Below are 19,129 nucleotides of genomic sequence, written 5' to 3'. Positions count from 1 at the left end.
ACCATCCCATCTTTTTGCAGCTACCATCAGGCAAGAGGTACAGAATCCTTAAGTCCCACACCATTTGGTTCAACTACAGCTACTTACAATACAAACTCCTATGTCAGGATGCTGTTTATTGACTATAGCTCTGTATTTAATACCATCATTCCCACAACCCTGATTGAGAAGTTACAGAACCTGGGCCACTGTATCTCCCTCTGCAATTGGATCCTTGACTTCCTAACCAGAAGACCACAATCTGTGTGGATTGGTGATAACATCTCCTCTTTGCTGACGATCAACACTGGTGCACGTCAGGGGTATGTGCTTAGCCCATTGCTCTACTCTCTCTATACCCATGACTGTGTGGCTAGGTATAGCACAAATAGTGTGTGTTGTTAATGATGGATGTCATTTTCTTGAGGCACTGGCTTTTGAAGATGGCCTTGATGGAGCTGGCTGAATCTACATCGCTCTGTTGCCATCTTTCATTCCTGAGCACTGGAGCCTCTACTAGGCAGAGTAGAGAAGTGGGCTAAACATACATTTCTAAAGTACACCTGTGATGATTGTCAGCAAGAAGAATCCCCTCTGTGGCTCAGAAGGGGATGAAGGACAAGTGGAGTGTAGTAGTGATAACAATCCGCAGTGACCATGGTCTCCCAATGAGGAAGCAAGGATCCAGTTGTTGAGGGAGGTACAGGGGCCCAGATGCTGAAGCTTGTTAAATCAGAACTGAGGGGATAATGGTGTTCAACACCAAGCTTTAATCAATAAACAGCAACCCTGATGTAGGTATTGCTGTTGCCCAAATGCTCTAAATCCAAGTGGATAGCCAGTGAGTAATCCTACGTCACCAAAGCCATTAATGCCATTTATAAGGTATGTGATGGAGTATCATGAAATAATCAGCACATATAGGTTCCTACGGTTCCAACAAGTAGCTTCACAATCAGGAATATTTGAATTGTACTGCACCCACCACCTTAAATAATATTTGCCCCCGTCTTAAATACACCCAATGACTTGGCCTCCACAGCTGCTTGTGGCAGCAAGTTCCACCTTCTGACTAAAGTATTTTCTCCACATCTCAGTTCTAAATGGACACCCTTCAATCCTGAAGTCATGTCCTCTTATCCTAAAATCCCCAACCATGGGAAATAACTTTGCCATATCTAATCTGTTTAGGCCTTTTAACATTTGGAATGTTTCAGTGAGATCCCCCCTTATTCTCCTGAACTCCAGGGAATACAGCTCAAGACCTGCCAGAATTGCTCATACAGCAACCCTTCTCTGAACCCTCTCCAATGTCAGTATATCCTTTCTAAAATAAGGAGCCCAAAACTGCACACAATACTCCAAGTGTGGTCTCACAAGTGCCTTATAGAGCCTCAATATCACATCTTATATTCTATACCTCTGGAAATGAATGCCAACATTGTATTTGCATTCTTCACAACCAACTCAACCTGGAGGTTAACGTTTAGGGTATCTTGCACAAAGACTCCCAAGTCCCTTTGCATCTCTGCATTTTGAATTCTCTCCCCATCTAAATAATAGTCTGCCCATTTATTTTTTCCACCAAAGTGCATGACCATACACTTTCCAACATTGTATTTCAATTGCACTATTTTTCCTTGACTACACATTACTATAAGAGGGAAAATTTATGAATTACCTTCCCAAAACGGAAGTTACTTTTTTGATTCTAGAACTTAAATATGGTAAGTAGATATACTATATAAGAATTATCATCCAATGCAATTTCTAAGCAGGTATGATTGACAGTCTGATGTCCAAATGTCTACTTTAAACAATTAAGTAGCAACTCACTTTATCTCCTTCTCCACTTTTTGCAGCTCTCGGTTCAGTTTACCCAACTCTTTCTTCACAGTTCTCACTTCTTCCTCTGTTGTGGCCTTCTCTAATTTCTGACTATTTATAACTTCACTTTTTGCTTGCAAATCATTGCATAAATTTTCCATAAGCTTCTCATTATAATACAAAAGGAAGAGTTTCAATTGAATTTTGCTTTCTTTCAGTTCTTCAACCAACACTTGGTAACGATCTGCCTAAGCATTTAATCACCAGAAAAATAAAATAGCATAATTATTTGTCATCAACATGCCAAAAATAAATTGTAATTACAAACAAGCATATTAAATCAAAACATTGTTATGCAATAGGCTATGAATTAACCTAGATAGTAATCAACAATACCAAGGGGTAGACTGACCAATCAGGAAGTGTCAGTCAACAACCCAATAATACCAGGAGGCCAAATTTACTTTGACAGGTAGAAGTCACTAACGTGCAAAGCAGACCATAATGGTCATTTGCTGGTACTGAACCAACCGAACAGTGAAAGCTTCTGAAATTGATTTCAGTGGGGAAATGGTCCAGGTTTGGGGAGAGCTTTTGAAATTTCTGAGCAAGTGGTGAACAACATTTGCAAGGAGCTCAAATTACTCAGCGAAGAACATCTGTATCAAGTCAAATCACTTTTTATCATCATTTCGACCATAACTGCTGGTACAATGCATAGTAAAAACGAGACGTTTTTCAGGACCATGGTGCTACATGAAACAATACAAAACTACACTATAATTACATAAAACAACACAAAAACTAGACTAGACTACAGACCTACACAGGACTGCATAAAGTGCACAAACAGTACAGGCAGTACAATAAAGACAAAAGGCACAGTAGAGGACAGTAGGTTGGTGTCAGTCTAGGCTCTGAGTATTGAGAAGTCTGATAGCTTGGGGGAAGAAACTGTATGGTGATTATTCACGTTATTTTGAATTAAGTTGAATTTTCTTTTATAAACTAGTATATACCCTCAGTGGCCACCTTATTAAGGACATCTGTACACCTGCTCATTCATGCAGATATCTAATCAACCAATTATGTGGCAACAACTGAAAGCTTAAAAGTACGCAAAAGTGGTCATGAGGTTCATTTGCTGGTTCAGACCAGGGAAGAAATGTGATTTAAGTAATTTAATCTGTGGAATGATTGTAGGTGACACACTGAGTGGTTTGACAATCTCAGAAACTGATTTCCTGGGATTTTCACACACCAACAGTCTATCTAGTGAGTAGCAATACTACGGGTGAAAGTCAGTGGAGAATGGCCAAACAGGAAGGCAGGAATAACTGAAATAGCCTCGTGTTACAAGAATAATGTGTTCAAGAGCATCTCTGAAAACAAAACACGCTGAACCTTGAAGTGGAAGGGCTACAGAAGCAGGCTACTGAGTGTATATATAAGCATCTTCATATTGCTCAAAAATGCCCGATACGTGTCTGATCCAAGAGCATTCCTGGCGAACACGTACAGTATATATTAGCTTCTCTGAATATGTGTCTGAGAACCTTGATGCCTATTTTCCTGAGTTCTTTACAAAAAGTATTCCATTACCAGAAGAAGACGTGTCCCTGTCTTTTATGAGAGAGAGAAAGTGCGTGCGAGGTGGAGAAGAGTGTGCAAGGTAGAGAGAGACAGAGAGAGAGAGCGTGTGTGAGGTAGAGAAAGAGAGAAAGCACACGTGGTAGAGAAAGTGAGCGAGTGCGAGATAGAGAAAGAGAGAGCGCATGCGAGGTAGAGAGAGAGCACGTGAGGTAGTGAGCTAGCGAGGTAGAGGGAGAGTGCGCACGCGACGTAGAGTGAGCGCACACGAGGTAGAGAAAGAGGGAGAGCGCCCGAGGTGGGAGGGGGGGATGGGGGGGAAGAGAGAGAGAGAGAGAGAGCGAGCGCGCGAGGTAGAGAGAGAGAGAGAGATAGAGTGCAGGCCAGGTAGAGAGCAAGAGAGCACGAGACGTAGAGAGAGAGCAGGCGCGCACAAGGTAGAGGGAGAGAGCGCACGAGCCAAGTAGAGTGCGAGTGTGCGTGAGGTAGAGAGAGTGCGCTTGAGGAAGAGGGAGAGCACGTGCGAGGTAGAGAGAGAAAGAGGGAGAGCGCCTGAGGTGGGGGGGAAGTGGGAGAGGGGGAGAGAGGGAGAGGGAGAAGGGGGAGAGGGGGGAGAGAGAGAGAGAGAGCGCGCGCGAGCGCACACGAGGCAGAGGAAGAGAGAGGGAGAGAGCGAGCAAGGTAGAGAGAGTGAGCCAGTGAGCAAGGTAGAGAGTGAAAGCAAGAGAAAATTAAGACTCCCAACAGTCTGCCCAACTCCACAGCATTTGAGGTAGCCCTATCAGCTGTGGCTTTATCCTTCTACTCTTGACTTCTTTTCCCTTGACAGCCAGTGAGGTAGCTTGGAAGTAGTTGCTGCCAAAGTATATTTATATATATATATATACCATCAGATTACTTAGGTGAGCCATCCTACCAACCTTTCACCTGTTATTGAGAGCCAACAAGTCTACAACTACAGTTCATGTTCCACAAAAGCCGCCTGACACCTTACTTCAACATACCTTGATATCTACTTTTATCTTCATGTTTATACTTATTTAGGTTCCTTATAAATACTTTTATTTTTGCAATTCACCTTCAGTGATTACAATGTTCATCAAAGGAGGCATTCAATTTCAGACATTAACTAGGATCTGGATCTTTAGTAGAGGAGTGAGTGACAGGGAAATACAGGTGAACTCCTGCATGCTACAAAGCCCAAGCTGCCAAAAGGGTAGAACTGATCCACAAGCTGAAGGGGTTGAATGTTATCAAAACCCTCATTCCATCAGATCTATTGGAAAGGACAATAAATCCCATAAGTCAAAGCATGAATTACTACATTCAAATGCAACATTAAACCAACACAAACAAACATCTAACACTTTGCAAATGAATACAGCTAATTATCCTCTACATACATGGAACACATGCTCTTTCTTCCTTTCAGAAGTAGAATGCAAGCACAGATGCCTGGAAGGGATTTGTATTGTGCCTGCAGATTCAGTGGGACAAGCAACGAAATATTACTGCATCATACACTTGCTTCCACTAAGCCCAGCTACAGCAGAGGATCATGTAATGATTACCAAGTACAAATGGATAGCGGACCCCTCAATTCCCAGGGGCAAAGACACCAGGAGGTTTCTCACAGAGGATCCAAGATGAGGATTGCCAAGAGGTGAACTTTGTTAAGCTTGCTTTTAAGAACTAAAAATTCACATGTGCCAGTTCTCATTGGTGGGTCAGAGGTCAAGAGTCAGCAGCTTCAAATTCCTGGGCATTAACATTATGAATGACCAGTCCTGTGCACATCACCTAGGTCAGGGGTCAGCAACGTTTACCACTGAAAGAGCCAATATGGACCCATTTCCCACAGAAAAGAAAACACTGGGAGCCACAAAACCCGTTTGACAGTTAAAATGAAATAACACTGCATACAACGGATTTTTTTTTGCCTTTATGCTATGTATAAACAAACTATAATGTGTTGCATTTATGAAATTGATGAACTCCTGCAGAGAAAATGAAATTACATTTCTGCATGCAACAAAAACATTTTGAACTCCGAAAAAAAGAAGGTTGAAGGTTACTCCATAGTTAGCCTACCTTAGATCGAAGAATTAAAAGAAAGCGCGCACTGGCGGGTGTCAGGCATTGGCAGTGGTGATGTATATTAATAGCGATAAAAAACACGTAGTGGTGTGCTACACGCAGCGCTAAAATAAAGACACTGCAGTCAAAGGTAGCTTTATTCAAACTAAACAGCCTTGCTTTAAAGCCTCCCTCAACCCGTCCCCGTGGGCGCGGATGCTCCAAAAGACACGTACTCACAAACCCCCGTAGGCTATCTCCCTTAGCCAGAACGGTGGCTAATTGTGAGCAGGTTCGGATGTGCCAGGAAATGGGGTCTCCACAAAGTTTTTAGATTGTACAAGATCACCATAATCTTCAAATTTCAAATTACATTTCAAAAACTAACAAACCACGGGGAGCCGCATCACAGAGATGAAAGAGCCGCATGTGGCTCCGGAGCCGCGGGTTGCCGACCTCTGACCTAGGTGCTATTACAAAGGTGACATACCTGCATTTTTATTTTCTTGGGAGCTGAAGGAAAATTAGCATGTCACTTAATATTCTAAGAGACTTCTACAGATGCACTGGCTACATTTGGCCTGTATGGCAATTCCTCACCACTGAAAGCATGTACAGGAGTTACTGCCTCTAAAAGGTGGAATCTATCGTCAAGGATTCCCAGTATCTATATTAAGTCATCTTTGTGCAGCTAATGTCTGGGAGCCTGAAATCACTCACGAAGTTCAGAAACAGCTTCTTTTCTATAACCATTAGGTTCTTGCATCTTCCTGCAAAAACCCTAATCCCACCTCACCAGTGGAACACTATAGACCACTTTTTGAGATACTATAGAGATGTCTTCCTTTTTGCAAAATTATCTTGTTTTGCAGTTTTTTGTTGTGTATAAATTTGTGTTGTCTGAATCTACATTCCTATAACACTGCTGCATGCAAGTTTTTCATTGAACCTATAGCTTGCCGTACTTCTGCACACCACAAAAAACTTGACTAGACTAGTCCTAGTTCTTATTGGAGGAACCAGACATTTCCTCACATATGCCAAATGTGGCAGACATCAGGTTAATTGACAAGCTAAGGACACTTTGCAGCTCCAGTAAGTGAGATGCTGTCAGAGAAAAGCCACCTTCATGAGGTCTTTGAGTTTCAATGGTGACCCCATTATGGCAGCTTTTCTACTGATGCTTATGATTTGAGGGAACATTGATAGAGCTAAGAGTGGATTAAGCAGTAGGAGTCCAGTATCACATTAAACTGCTCATTTCCTCTCTCAGGTAAAAAAAAATTCAAAAAAAAAACAGCAGGGCAATTCACCTGGTGTCTGATACATTTACCTCAACAGCAATAAAAGTAGAATACATTGTTTCCAATTAATTGGTGGAGTTTTACTGATGCACATTGGCTGCCAGATTTGCTTGCAAGTGACTTAAAAGTTATTGACTAGAATCCTTATAGTACCTTGTGAATGAAAGTTTGGCATATACAGTAATGCAATAATCTATTATCCAACTACGCAGATGTCCCAATGATTTGGTATATGTTCACTAAGTAAAGTTTGCCACACATTCTTTCCACTCCCAGGGCACCACTCCCTCACTCACCCGAGTCTTGATTCCCATACTCCTTTCCCCACATCTAATTTAAAAGAAAAATTTATTATTAGACTCTATATCCTAAAAAAAAGTTTGTTAAAAAAGTGTTGATGTGTTATAAGATCCAATATTCTGTATTTTTATAAGTTAATGTTCAAATCTTACTGTCAAATTATGCACAGCTGCCATTTATCACCTCCCTGGTTTATTCTAACTGAAGTAGCTTTAATCAACTTAAGTACTTATGGAGGAATTTAAGGTGGGTGTTTATATGGGAAGCAGGGCTTGAGGGTCGGCACAACATTGTGGGCCAAAGGGCCTGTAATGTGCTGTACTATTCTATGTTCTAATTATAAAATAACAGTATATTTTTAACAGATTAGGAACTGAACCAGGATTTTCCTGATTTGCATTCAACATAATCTCAACCAAATGAAGTTACTATTCTCACATGTAACCTTATCTGCAAATGTTTAAGAACAAAAAAAATTCTTTCAATTTACCTCTTCTTTCTCATATTTTGCATGCTTGCGCTCAACAGCTGCGTTTTTCTTTTTATTGTAGTTAAATCGAGCTTCTTCTTCTGCATTTATCATTTCCTTCTTCTTCATATCATATTCATTAGACAATTCCCCTGAGTTGCTGACTTGTTCAAACAATTGTGTTCTTTCTTTGGGTTTCTTCATTGCAATATTCTCCACAGTTCCCTGCAACACAAAGCTGGTATTTAAAGGCCTGATTTGTTGATAATTGAAGAATATACAAAATTATTAATGACTTGTGTTGTTAAATATTTTGCTGTATTCCTTATTGCTAAATTATATTCCATCTTACACATGTGGTTTGCCTTTAACAATTTCATCAGACTAAATAAACACTGAAATGGAAGCCATGGTAGGTCATACCAAAGGCCTGTTACACCGTTCATGATCACAAATGATGTGTTACCTCATGACCACTTTCCCATGTGGACTATGCATCTCCTGATTCTCTTATATATAAAAAAAAACTAGTTTATATAAATCCACCTTCAAGTCCAGGTATCACTGGAAGGCGAGCATTAAGTGCCCATCTTTAATTGCCTTTGAGACATCAGTGATGAGTCTTCATTCCTGAACCACCACAGAACTCCTGGTGAAGGAACTTTTACAGTGCTGTAGCAGATGAAATTCCAAGTTTTTTGATCTTGTAACAATGAAGGATTAGTTATATATTTCCAAATCAACATGGTTCAACTCTGATGCTCTTTGCCTTTCTTACAGATAGTCACAAGTTTGAGTTTGGAATTGCTTGGGCAGGAGCATAACTTTAGTGCATTATATTTATGATACACACTACAGCTTCTGTAAACCAGAGCAAAATAAAAGTGGTTGATGGGATGTCCATCAAGTGAGCCACTTTGATTTGGATGTTGAGTTTGCTGAGAATTATTGATACTATATTCTTTGAGGAAAATAGCACTCCATTGTGTTCATAAATTGAGCCTTATAGATGATAGAAAGGCCTCATGATATGAGGAAATGAGTCATTTGTCATAGGATACCCTGCTTTTCACCTGCTCTTGTAACCACATTGTTAAATGAGGGTCCCATTGGTCTTACCAATGGTCTCCACCCCACCCATGCCTTTGCATCCCTGCCCTCTCCCACACCAATTTAATGATGGAAGCTGACTCAGCAATTGTAATGTTATTGAAAATCAAGGAAAGGTTTCCTCTCTTGCCAGAGATAGTCAGTTTCCAGTAATGATCTTGTATGTTACTTGCTACATACCCGATCATTTTTGGCATTTTGAAGGACGATCATTAATGAAGCAGCTGAATATGGTCTGGCTAAAACGTTGACCTGACAAAATTCAAAACTAATGTTCTGGGACCTTTAACAAACAAAATCATCTTTCTATGTGCAAGGCACGATTCCAACCACTGAAAAGTTTTCCTTTTCTTCCATTGTATCAGGTCATCTGGATATTACACTGTCAAATACTTTTTGATATTAAGGATAGTCACCCTTATGCCGATGGAATTCAATTTCTTTAATCTCTTCTTGTACCCAGGCATGGGAGGGGAGATTGTACAAATTAGGACTGTGTTCTCTAGAATTAAGAAGGTGAAAGGGTGATTTGATAATTTACAGATAGAAAAAAACTATGCAGCAAAAGCTACAATTAAAAACTAAACTCGGGCATTTAATTACACTAAATTTAAAGCCATTCTTTCCATAAACAGAGACTAGGGAAACCTCTTCTGCAAATATCAATTGATGGTAAACCAATTCATAATTCTATATCAAAAGATTATATTTTTCATGAAAGGTATTTAGAAATATGAAGGGTATATGGAGTTAGTTCACCAATCCACCATAATTTCATTATAATTTCCACCAATCCACCATAATTTCATTATGAAAAGGTTAAAAGGTGAAAAGGTTAAATAGCCCAGTCCTATTCTTGCATTCCAAACACACAACTAAAATAAACAATCATAATTTCCTTAATACCTGAAACACCAGGCAGTTTCTACCTTTCAGTAGAATGCCAATTTTTTCAAGTTCATGTGAGTACTCTGTTCGACTGATAGCTTTATCATTTAATCGAAATTCTGAAGAATTACCTGAAGAAACAATGATAGAAAACAAATTAACCATTTAGTTTCCATAACTACACTTTGCTCATAATATTAATCTGTTGAGTAAAGTAAATCAAATATAGAATAAAAAAGCTTTCCTGAAAGTGTCAACACTCACATTACCCAGACATTCTCTTTTCTCCCCTTTGCCACATACAGCAGGGTCAAGGACAGCTTCTATCTCACTGTTATCAGATTCTTGAATGGACCTCATATGATAAAAAAAACTCTAAGCCTCTCAAAATACTTCGTTATGAGCTTGCACTTTATTGCTACCTGCAATGCACTTTTTTTGGTAGCTTTTACACTTTATTATTGTTTTTGCTTATTCTAGCTCAATGCACTGTGTAATGATTTAATCTGTATAAACAGTAGGCAAGACAGGTTTTCACTGTATCTTGGTGTATATGAAACAATCCATAAATTAACAATGCTTAGCTGAATTGTAGAAAAAAATGTAACTCAAGGGGATGGGTTCTCAAAAATCATTTGAATTATAAATATTTTGTTATTTTCTCTCAAGTCTCATAGTTTAAGGTTAAATATGCTATAAAAGATGCCTGAACAGATATAATAACAATAATGTGATAATCTTTTAATCAGAAACAGCAACCCCTTCCTTTACCAACAATGGCTCTGGTAAATGCTAACTCCTCTCCATTTTCCATCTCATACAGCATAGTGACCCTGGCCATAGGTGACACAGGATGTCCAATATGAGCACCATGAATCAGGTCCTTCATGTGCTTCACTCTCAGATTAGCAGTTCTCTCGCCCATCACAAAACTGATAGCATCCATTATATTGGACTTCCCTGTCAATTAAAGTAAAGATGAGATCAATTTGTAAATATTCATTTTGCAGGAAATTAATACAGCATAAAAAATTATGTTTACCATTATACATGCTGTTCTTAAGAGTTATATGTACACCACTTTAAAATCAAATTTAGAGAAGCAAATCGATTTCACCAATTGTTCAATGGAATTATAGTATTCGAAATATTTAGTAAAAACACTCAAAATATTCCATATGAGTTAGACAGCTAGTAATATAATCTGTTTTATATTCAGGATTCTATTATCTTTTCTCAAAAACCAGCAAGTGCTCAAATCTTTGAGGGAATAGTTGGATAGTTTGGAAAGCACTGATTTGTTTTTTCCAACTATATATGTTTACAAACACTGAATACTTAAGGAGATCTTGATTTCTGATCCATTCTCTGGAATGGAATTTACATAACCAACATTAAAGGACATAATGTAAGGTATGATGCAATAGTCTTTTAAATGAGCATGAAAAAGCAAGACTGGGATTTTTTTTTAACTGAGAACCTGGGAGTGAAGAAGAACTCAAACCAGTAGTCACCGTGGAGGTCTCGCATATCTTTACATTATTTTACTTGCGGTATAATTTCGTTCAAGAATCTGAAAGTAAAGTCAGATGTAAAGAGAAGCATTCTCTACTGTTTAGAGGAATACTCTCAAGGATTGGTAATCATTGACATTAGGGTCACTGTCAAACATATGTAAACTGTCAAAATGATTGTTGTAATGCAACTAGGGTGGTACTGAATAGTGTTTGTCGCTCTCAATTTCGGCTTCCACTGCTGGCTAGCAGTCTTGTGAAAAGGAGAGCAGAATGTCTAAGTCTTTCCTTGCCAGTACACAACCTCTTCAACAGCCACCCTCATCTAGTGCCATCGCTGGCAACACACGGAAACTCAACTCCTTTTGGACTCAGGTTGAACAACAGAGGACCGGGAGAAGGTCTAGTACCTGCACGTGTACACACAGGCCACCGGTGCGTAGACACGTCCTGGTACTTGTGAACCAGATCCCCAGCTATGGGTAAATAGCCCCACTGCCTTGTGGGCAGACTCGGGAGACAAAGACTACAAGAGTAAACCCAGGCACCAAATCCAGAGCAGTGCTCCTAAGGCATTTGGATGTCATTGAACATCCTCCCAGCAGCTCCTGCAGCCAAGCTGGTGCCAAACAAATTGCTTCATTAGCTTTCCTTTGGAATGTATCGGTGAGGCCGAGACGGGGTATCTTTATGACTAGGCTCCTCAGAATCTCCAAACCTTCTGCCCAGTTTGTGATGATGATGATTACCCATTGTCCTTCAAGACTAACAGATACCAACCAACATGAGAAATGGAGAAACCCAAAAGACATCACATCAATGGTAATGGTGCAAAAGAAATGTACTCTAGGATGGATTGGCAGCAATGGAAGCTGGTTAGTTTGAAGATGATCATTAGATACACAAGAAAATAGAAACAAATATAGACCACCAGGCACCTCAGGCCCACTGTGCCTTTCAAATATAATAATGGCTCATCTATTCTGGCTTCAACTTCTCTTCTATGCCAGTTCCCATTAACCCTCACTCTCTCAAATATGTCCACCTGAAATATATGCAACAATTTAGCCTCAAATACAAGGGAGGAGCAGAGAATTTAGTATTCACTGCCTGATTACAGAAGAAATTTCTGTACACTTCATGTTTCAGTGACTGGCGTGAACCTCCCACCAGTGAAAAATTCTCACTAAGTATTTCTCAAGTCCCCTGAGGACCTTAAATGAGAAAATCTGCAGATGCTGGAAATCCAAGCAACACAAACAAAATGCTGATGGAACTCTGCAGGGTCGGCAGCATCTATGTAAAAAAGTACAATGTTTCAGGTCAAGACCCTTTGGCCGCACTGGAGAAAAAAAGATGAGGGGTAGATTTAAAAGGTGGGGGAGGGGAAAGAGAAACACCAGGAGGGGGAGGGAACAGCAAAAGGTGTAGCCACAGGCACTCTCACGAGTCCCGGCTACGCCTGCCTTTTTGTCAGCTAGGTGAGACAGTTTATGCTCCAAACCTACACTGGTGTCCATCTCCTATTTTTCCTATGCTACATCAACGACTGCATTGGTGCTGCTTCCAGCACCCATGCAGAGCTCATTGACTTCATCAACTTCCAACTTCCACCCTGCTTTCAAATTTGCCTGGTCCATTTCTGACACTTCCCACACTTTTCTTGATCTCGCTGTCTCCAACTCTGGAGACAGTTTATCTTGTGATGTCTATTATAAACTAACGGACTTGCAAAGCAACCCAGACTATACTTCCTCCCAGCCTGTTACTTGTAAAAACGCCATTCACTCTTAATTCCTCCGCCTCTGCCACGTCTGCTCTCAGGATGAGGCTTTTCATCCCATAATGAAGGAAATGTCATCCTTTTTCAAAGAAAGGGGCTTCCCTTCCTTCACCATCAATGCTGCCCTCAACATCTCTTCCATTTCACATACGTCTGCTCTTACACCATCCTCCTGCTACCCTACCAGTGACAGTGTTCCTCACCTATCACCCCACCACCCTCCGCATCCAGCACATAATTGTCCAGAACTTAAGTTATCTGCAATGGGATCCCACCACCAATCTCTCCCTCCCTCCCACTTTCTGCTTTTCGCAGGGATCGCTCCCTACATGACTCACTTGTCCATCCCCACTGACCTCCCTCATGGCACTTAACTTTGCAGAGCAGAACAAATGCTACACTTGCCCTTACAACACCTCCCTCACTATCATTCAGGGCCCTAAACAGTCCTTCCAGGTGAGGTGACTTTTCACCTGTGAGTCTGTTGGGGTCAAATAATGTGTCTGGTGCTCCCAGCGTGGCCTCCTCTATACTGGTGAGACCCGACATAGATTGGGAGACTGTTTCACCAAGCACCTACACTTTGTCCACCAGAAGAAGTGGGATCTCCCAGTGGCCACCCATTTTAATTCCACTTCCCATTACCATTACAACATATCAATCAATGACCATACTCAGGTTAGAGAACAACACCTTATACTCTGTCTGGGTAGCTTCTGACCTGATGGAATGAAAATTGATTTCTCAAATTTTGGGTCATGCCCCCCTTCATGATTCCCCATCCCCTTTTCCCTCTATCACTTTATCTGTTTGCCTGCCCATCATCTCCCTCTGGTGCTCCTCTCACCTTTTCTTTCTTCCATTGCCTTTTGTCTTCCCAGCTCTTTACTTCATCCCTCCACCTCCTGGTTTCACTATCACCTTGTGTTTCTCTCTCCCCTCTATTTATTCATCATTTCTTCCTCCAGTCTTGCCAAAGGATCTCAGCCAGAAACATCGAATACTCTTTTCCATAGATGCTGCCTGACCTGCTGAGTTTCTCCAGCATTTTGCGTGTTCCCTGAAGATCTTATATTTTTGAGTAAGATTACCACTGGAGCTTCTGTATTTTAAGGAATGTAGATCCCAACCATACAGCTTTCTTGATTGAAAAACCTTTTCACCCCAGCAATCAGCCAGCTAATCTCCTTTGGACGGCCTCCAATGCACCAACATTCTCTTTTATTTAAAGGGAGGGGTGCAAACTCTAAACGGTATTCCAAGTATATCACTGATATCCTGTAGAACTGTAACAAAACCCTCCGATTCTTACATTTAATTGATCAATGATGCAACACAAAATGATCAAATGCTCTTTTGGAAGAGGACAGCGAGGCTTGAGAGGAAGTGCGGCGGCGGCCATTTTCAAATTGTCCAATTGCTTCTCAGATCGGAGTTCTGAGAGGCGGGACTGCGCAGGCGCGTGAAGGAGGCCCTGGAAGGGGGGAAGATATATAAAGGAGATACTGAGTGAGGTAGTTCTCTTTTGGAAGAGGACAGCGAGTCTTGAGAGGAAGTGCGGCGGCGGCCATTTTCAAATTGTCCAATTGCTTCTCAGATCGGAGTTCTGAGAGGCGGGACTGCGCAGGCGCGTGAAGGAGGCCCTGGAAGGGGGGAAGATATATAAAGGAGATACTGAGTGAGGTAGTTCTCTTTTGGAAGAGGACAGCGAGTCTTGAGAGGAAGTGCGGCGGCGGCCATTTTCAAATTGTCCAATTGCTTCTCAGATCAGAGTTCTGAGAGGCGGGACTGCGCAGGCGCGTGAAGGACACCCGGGAAGGGGGGGGAAGATATATAAAGGAGATACTGAGTGAGGTAGTTCTCTTTTGGAAGAGGACAGCGAGGCTTGAGAGGAAGTGCAGTGGCGGCCATTTTCAAACTGTCCAATTGCTTCTCAGATCGGAGTTCTGAGAGGCGGGACTGCGCAGGCGCGTGAAGGAGGCCCGGGAAGGAGGCAAGATATATAAAGAACGCCGCCTTAAGAAGCGGGCAGCGGAGTGCGCCGGGCGTAGAGTGTAGGGCTTGGGCTCAGAGGGCTTAGGCGGAAGAGGGCACAGTAGGCTTATCTTTTAGTTCTTGTATTTTCAGTTATTTGGGAGGTATGAGTGTGAGGGCAGCTTGTTGTTCTCGGTGTCGGATGTGGGAGATCCTGGAGTCTCCGAGCCTCCTGGACGTCCACATCTGCGCCAGGTGCGCCGAACTGCAACTCCTGAGGGACCGAGTTAGGGAACTGGAGCTGCAGCTCGATGACCTTCGCCTGGTCAGGGAGAGTGAGGAGGTGATAGAGAGGAGTTACAGGCAGGTGGTCACTCCGGGACCACGGGAGGCAGATAGGTGGGTTACAGTCAGGAAGGGGAAGAGGCAGGTACTAGAGAGTACCCCAGTGGCTGTACCCCTTGACAATAAGTACTCATGTTTGAGTACTGTTGGGGGGGACAGCCTACCTGGTGGGAGTGACAGTGGCCGAGCCCCCGGCACAAAGGACGGCCCTGTAGCTCAGAAGGGTAGGGTTAGAAGAAAGAGGTCCATAGTAATAGGGGACTCAATAGTCAGGGGCTCAGACAGGCGTTTCTGTGGAGGTAGCCGGGAGTCCCGGATGGTAATTTGCCTCCCTGGTGCCAGGGTTCGGGACGTTTCTGATTGCGTCCAAGATATCCTGAAGTGGGAGGGTGAAGAGCCAGAGGTTGTGGTACATGTAGGTACCAATGACATAGGAAGGAAAGGGGAAGAGGTCCTGAAACGAGAGCATAGGGAGTTAGGAAGGCAGTTAAGAAGAAGGACCGCAAAGGTAGTAATCTCAGGATTACTGCCTGTGCCACGCGACAGTGAGAGTAGGAATAGAATTAGGTGGAGGATGAATGCGTGGCTGTGGGATTGGAGCAGGGGACAGGGATTCAAGTTTCTGGATCATTGGGACCTCTTCTGGGGCAGGAGTGACCTGTTCAAGAAGGATGGGTTACACTTGAATTGTGGGGGGACCAATATCCTAGCAGGGAGGTTTGCTAGGGCTACAGGGCAGACTTTAAACTAGTAAGATGGGGGGGGGGGGGGCGGGAGACTATTTGAGGAGATTATGGGAGAGGAGGTTAGTTCACCAGTGGAGCAAGTAAATAGACAGTGTGTGAGGGAGGAAAGGCAGGTGATGGAGAAGGGATGCGCTCAGCCCGAAGATATAGGGGAGAAGAAAGAAAAGGATAATAAATTTGAATGCATTGTTAGGGATGGAAAAAGAGGAGGAGATGGAGAGTATCTTAAATGTATCTATTTTAATGCTAGGAGCATTGTAAGAAAGGTGGATGAGCTTAAAGCGTGGATTGATACCTGGAATTATGGTTGCAGGAAGGATGTGATTGGCAACTAAATATTCCTGGATTTAGTTGCTTCAGGTGTGATAGAGTAGGAGGGGCCAGAGGAGGAGGTGTTGCATTGCTTGTCCGAGAAAATCTTATGGCGGTGCTTTGGAAGGATAGATTAGAGAGCTCCTCTAGGGAGGCCATTTGGGTGGAATTGAAGAATGGGAAGGGTGTAGTAACACTGATAGGAGTGTATTATAGGCCACCTAATGGGGCGCGTGAGTTGGAAGAGCAAATGTGTAAGGAGATAGCAGATATTTGTAGTAAACACAAGGTGGTGATTGTGGGAGATTTTAATTTTCCACACGTAGACTGGGAAGCTCATTCTGTAAAAGGGCTGGATGGTTTAGAGTTTGTGAAATGTGTGCAGGATAGTTTTTTGCAACAATACATAGAAGTACCAACTAGAGATGGGGCAGTGTTGGATCTCCTGTTAGGGAATGCGATAGGTCAGCTGACAGATGTATGTGTTGGGGAGCACTTTGGGTCCAGTGATCACAATAGCATTAGCTTCAATATAATTATGGAGGACAGGACTGGACCTAGAGTTGAGATTTTTGATTGGAGAAAGGCTAACTTTGAGGGGATGCGAAGGGATTTAGAGAGAGCGGATTGGGTCAAGTTGTTTTATGGGAAGGATGTAATAGAGAAATGGAGGTCATTTAAGGGTGAAATTATGAGGTTTCAGAATCTTTATGTTCCTGTTAGGGTGAAAGGAAAGGTTAAAGGTTTGAGAGCACCATGGTTTTCAAGGGATATTAGAAATTTGGTTTGGAAAAAGAGGGATGTCTACAATAGATATAGGCAGCATGGAGAAAAGGAATTGCTCGAGGAATATAAAGAATGTAAAAGGAATTTTAAGAAAGAGATTAGAAAAGCTAAAAGAAGATACGAGGTTGGTTTGGCAAATAAGGTGAAAGTAAATCCGAAAGGTTTCTACAGTTATATTAAAAGCAAGAGGATAGTGAGGGATAAAATTGGCCCCTTAGAGAATCAGAGTGGTCAGCTATGTGTGGAACCGAAGGAGATGGGAGAGATTTTGAATGATTTCTTCTCTTCGGTATTCACTAAGGAGAAGGATATTGAATTGTCTAAGGTGTGGGAAACAAGTAAGGAAGTTATGGAACCTATGACAATTAAAGAGGTGGAGGTACTGGCACTTTTAAGAAATTTAAAAGTGGATAAATCTCCGGGTCCTGACAGGATATTCCCTAGGACCTTGAGGGAAGTTTGTGTAGAAATAGCAGGAGCTCTGACGGAGATCTTTAATATGAAACGGGGATTGTGCCGGAGGATTGGCGTATTGCTCATGTGGTTCCATTGTTTTAAAAGGGTTCTAGAAGGAAGCCTAGCAATTATAGACCTGTCAGTTTGACATCAGTGGTGGGTAAATTAATGGAAAGTATTCTTAGAGATAGTATTTATAATTATCTGGATAGACGGGATCTGATTAGAAGTAGCCAGCATGGATTTGTGCGTGGAAGGTCATGTTTGACAAACCTTATTGAATTTTTTGAAGAAGTTACGAGGAATGTTGATGAGGGTAAGGCAGTGGATGTAGTCTATATGGACTTCAGCAAAGCCTTTGACAAAGTTCCACATGGAAGGTTAGTTAAGAAGGTTCAGTCGTTAGGTAATAATGCTGGAGTAATAAAATGGATTCAACAGTGGCTAGATGGGAGATGCCAGAGAGTAGTGGTGGATAATTGTTTATCGGGATGGAGACCGGTGACTAGCGGGGTGCCTCAGGGATCTGTTTTGGGCCCAATGTTGTTTGTAATATACATAAATGATCTGAATGATGGGGTGGTAAATTGGATTAGTAAGTATGCCGATGATACTAAGGTAGGAGGTGTTGTGGATAATGAGGTGGATTTTCAAAACTTGCAGGGAGATTTATGCCGGTTAGAAGAATGGGCTGAACGTTGGCAGATGGAGTTTAATGCTGAGAAGTGTGAGGTTCTACATTTTGGCAGGGTTTCAGCAATTAAGTTACAGAGAAAGGTTGAACAAGTTAGGTCTCTATTCATTGGAGCGTAGAAGGTTGAGGGGGGGATTTGATCGAGGTATTTAAAATTTTGAGAGGGATAGATAGAGTTGACGTTATCAGGCTGTTTCCATTGAGAGTAGGGGAGATTCAAACGAGAGGACATGATTTGAGAGTTAGTGGGCAGAAGTTTAAGGGAAACACGAGGGGGTATTTCTTTACTCAAAGAGTGATAGCTGTGTGGAATGAGCTTCCTGTAGAAGTAGTAGAGGCCAGTTCAGTTGTGTCATTTAAGGTAAAATTGGATAGGTATATGGACAGGAAAGGAGTGGAGGGTTGTGGGCTGAGTGCGGGTAGGTGGGACTAGGTGAGATTAAGGGTTCGGCACGGACTAGGAGGGCCAAGATGGTCTGTTTCCGTGCTGTGATTGTTATATGGTTATATATTATGAGTGGAGTAAAGAGATACGGAAAGCAAAATAGTGAAAAAGCAGATATACAACACTGCATCTTCACAATATACTGTAAAAACATTACTACTGCAAAGCATAAAAACATTGTCATATCTATCTGCTCACTCCTCAAAATACTAGTTCGTCTAATTCGGTCCGGGACTCCCACTCAGATCTATCCCTTCCCCGCCTACCCCAACCCCTCCTTAGGAGGAGGTCAGGAATCAAGGGATGAGGAGGTGTCGGCGGCAATGTCGAGGGAGGGGTAGTGGGAGAGCGATCACGGCTGTTGTCGGCCTCGGGGCACCGCTCATTACCTGATCCATTCGGACCGATAATGCAGTTGAAGCGCATGAAGGGCCCAATCAACTGTCGCCCTTTCCACGATTTGAAGTTTTCGACTTCGATTAACTTCAGGGTTCCCATTCTGGCGAAGCCTTCAATCGTGACTGCTATTAT

The 19,129-nt window shown here is 42.2% G+C and overlaps 1 protein-coding gene across 1 annotated transcript in view; it reads right to left on the bottom strand.

The window, feature by feature from the left end:
* LOC132397678 (structural maintenance of chromosomes protein 1B-like) overlaps window positions 1-19,096 on the bottom strand; it is a 106,999-nt gene extending 87,903 nt beyond the window's left edge. The window contains exons 1-5 of the mRNA XM_059976446.1: window positions 18,865-19,096; window positions 10,315-10,503; window positions 9,562-9,674; window positions 7,567-7,770; window positions 1,816-2,054 (exon numbers count right to left, since the gene is read on the bottom strand). Of these exons, the coding sequence (XP_059832429.1) occupies window positions 1,816-2,054; window positions 7,567-7,770; window positions 9,562-9,674; window positions 10,315-10,503; window positions 18,865-19,096 (977 nt within the window). The remainder of the gene's footprint in view (window positions 1-1,815; window positions 2,055-7,566; window positions 7,771-9,561; window positions 9,675-10,314; window positions 10,504-18,864) is intronic.
* Window positions 19,097-19,129: the final 33 nt, after the last annotated feature.

Source organism: Hypanus sabinus, chromosome 8 (genome assembly GCF_030144855.1).
Source record: "Hypanus sabinus isolate sHypSab1 chromosome 8, sHypSab1.hap1, whole genome shotgun sequence".
NCBI lineage: Eukaryota > Metazoa > Chordata > Chondrichthyes > Myliobatiformes > Dasyatidae > Hypanus > Hypanus sabinus.
Note: the sequence above shows the minus strand (reverse complement) of the source record. Positions and strands in the feature narration are given on the sequence as shown.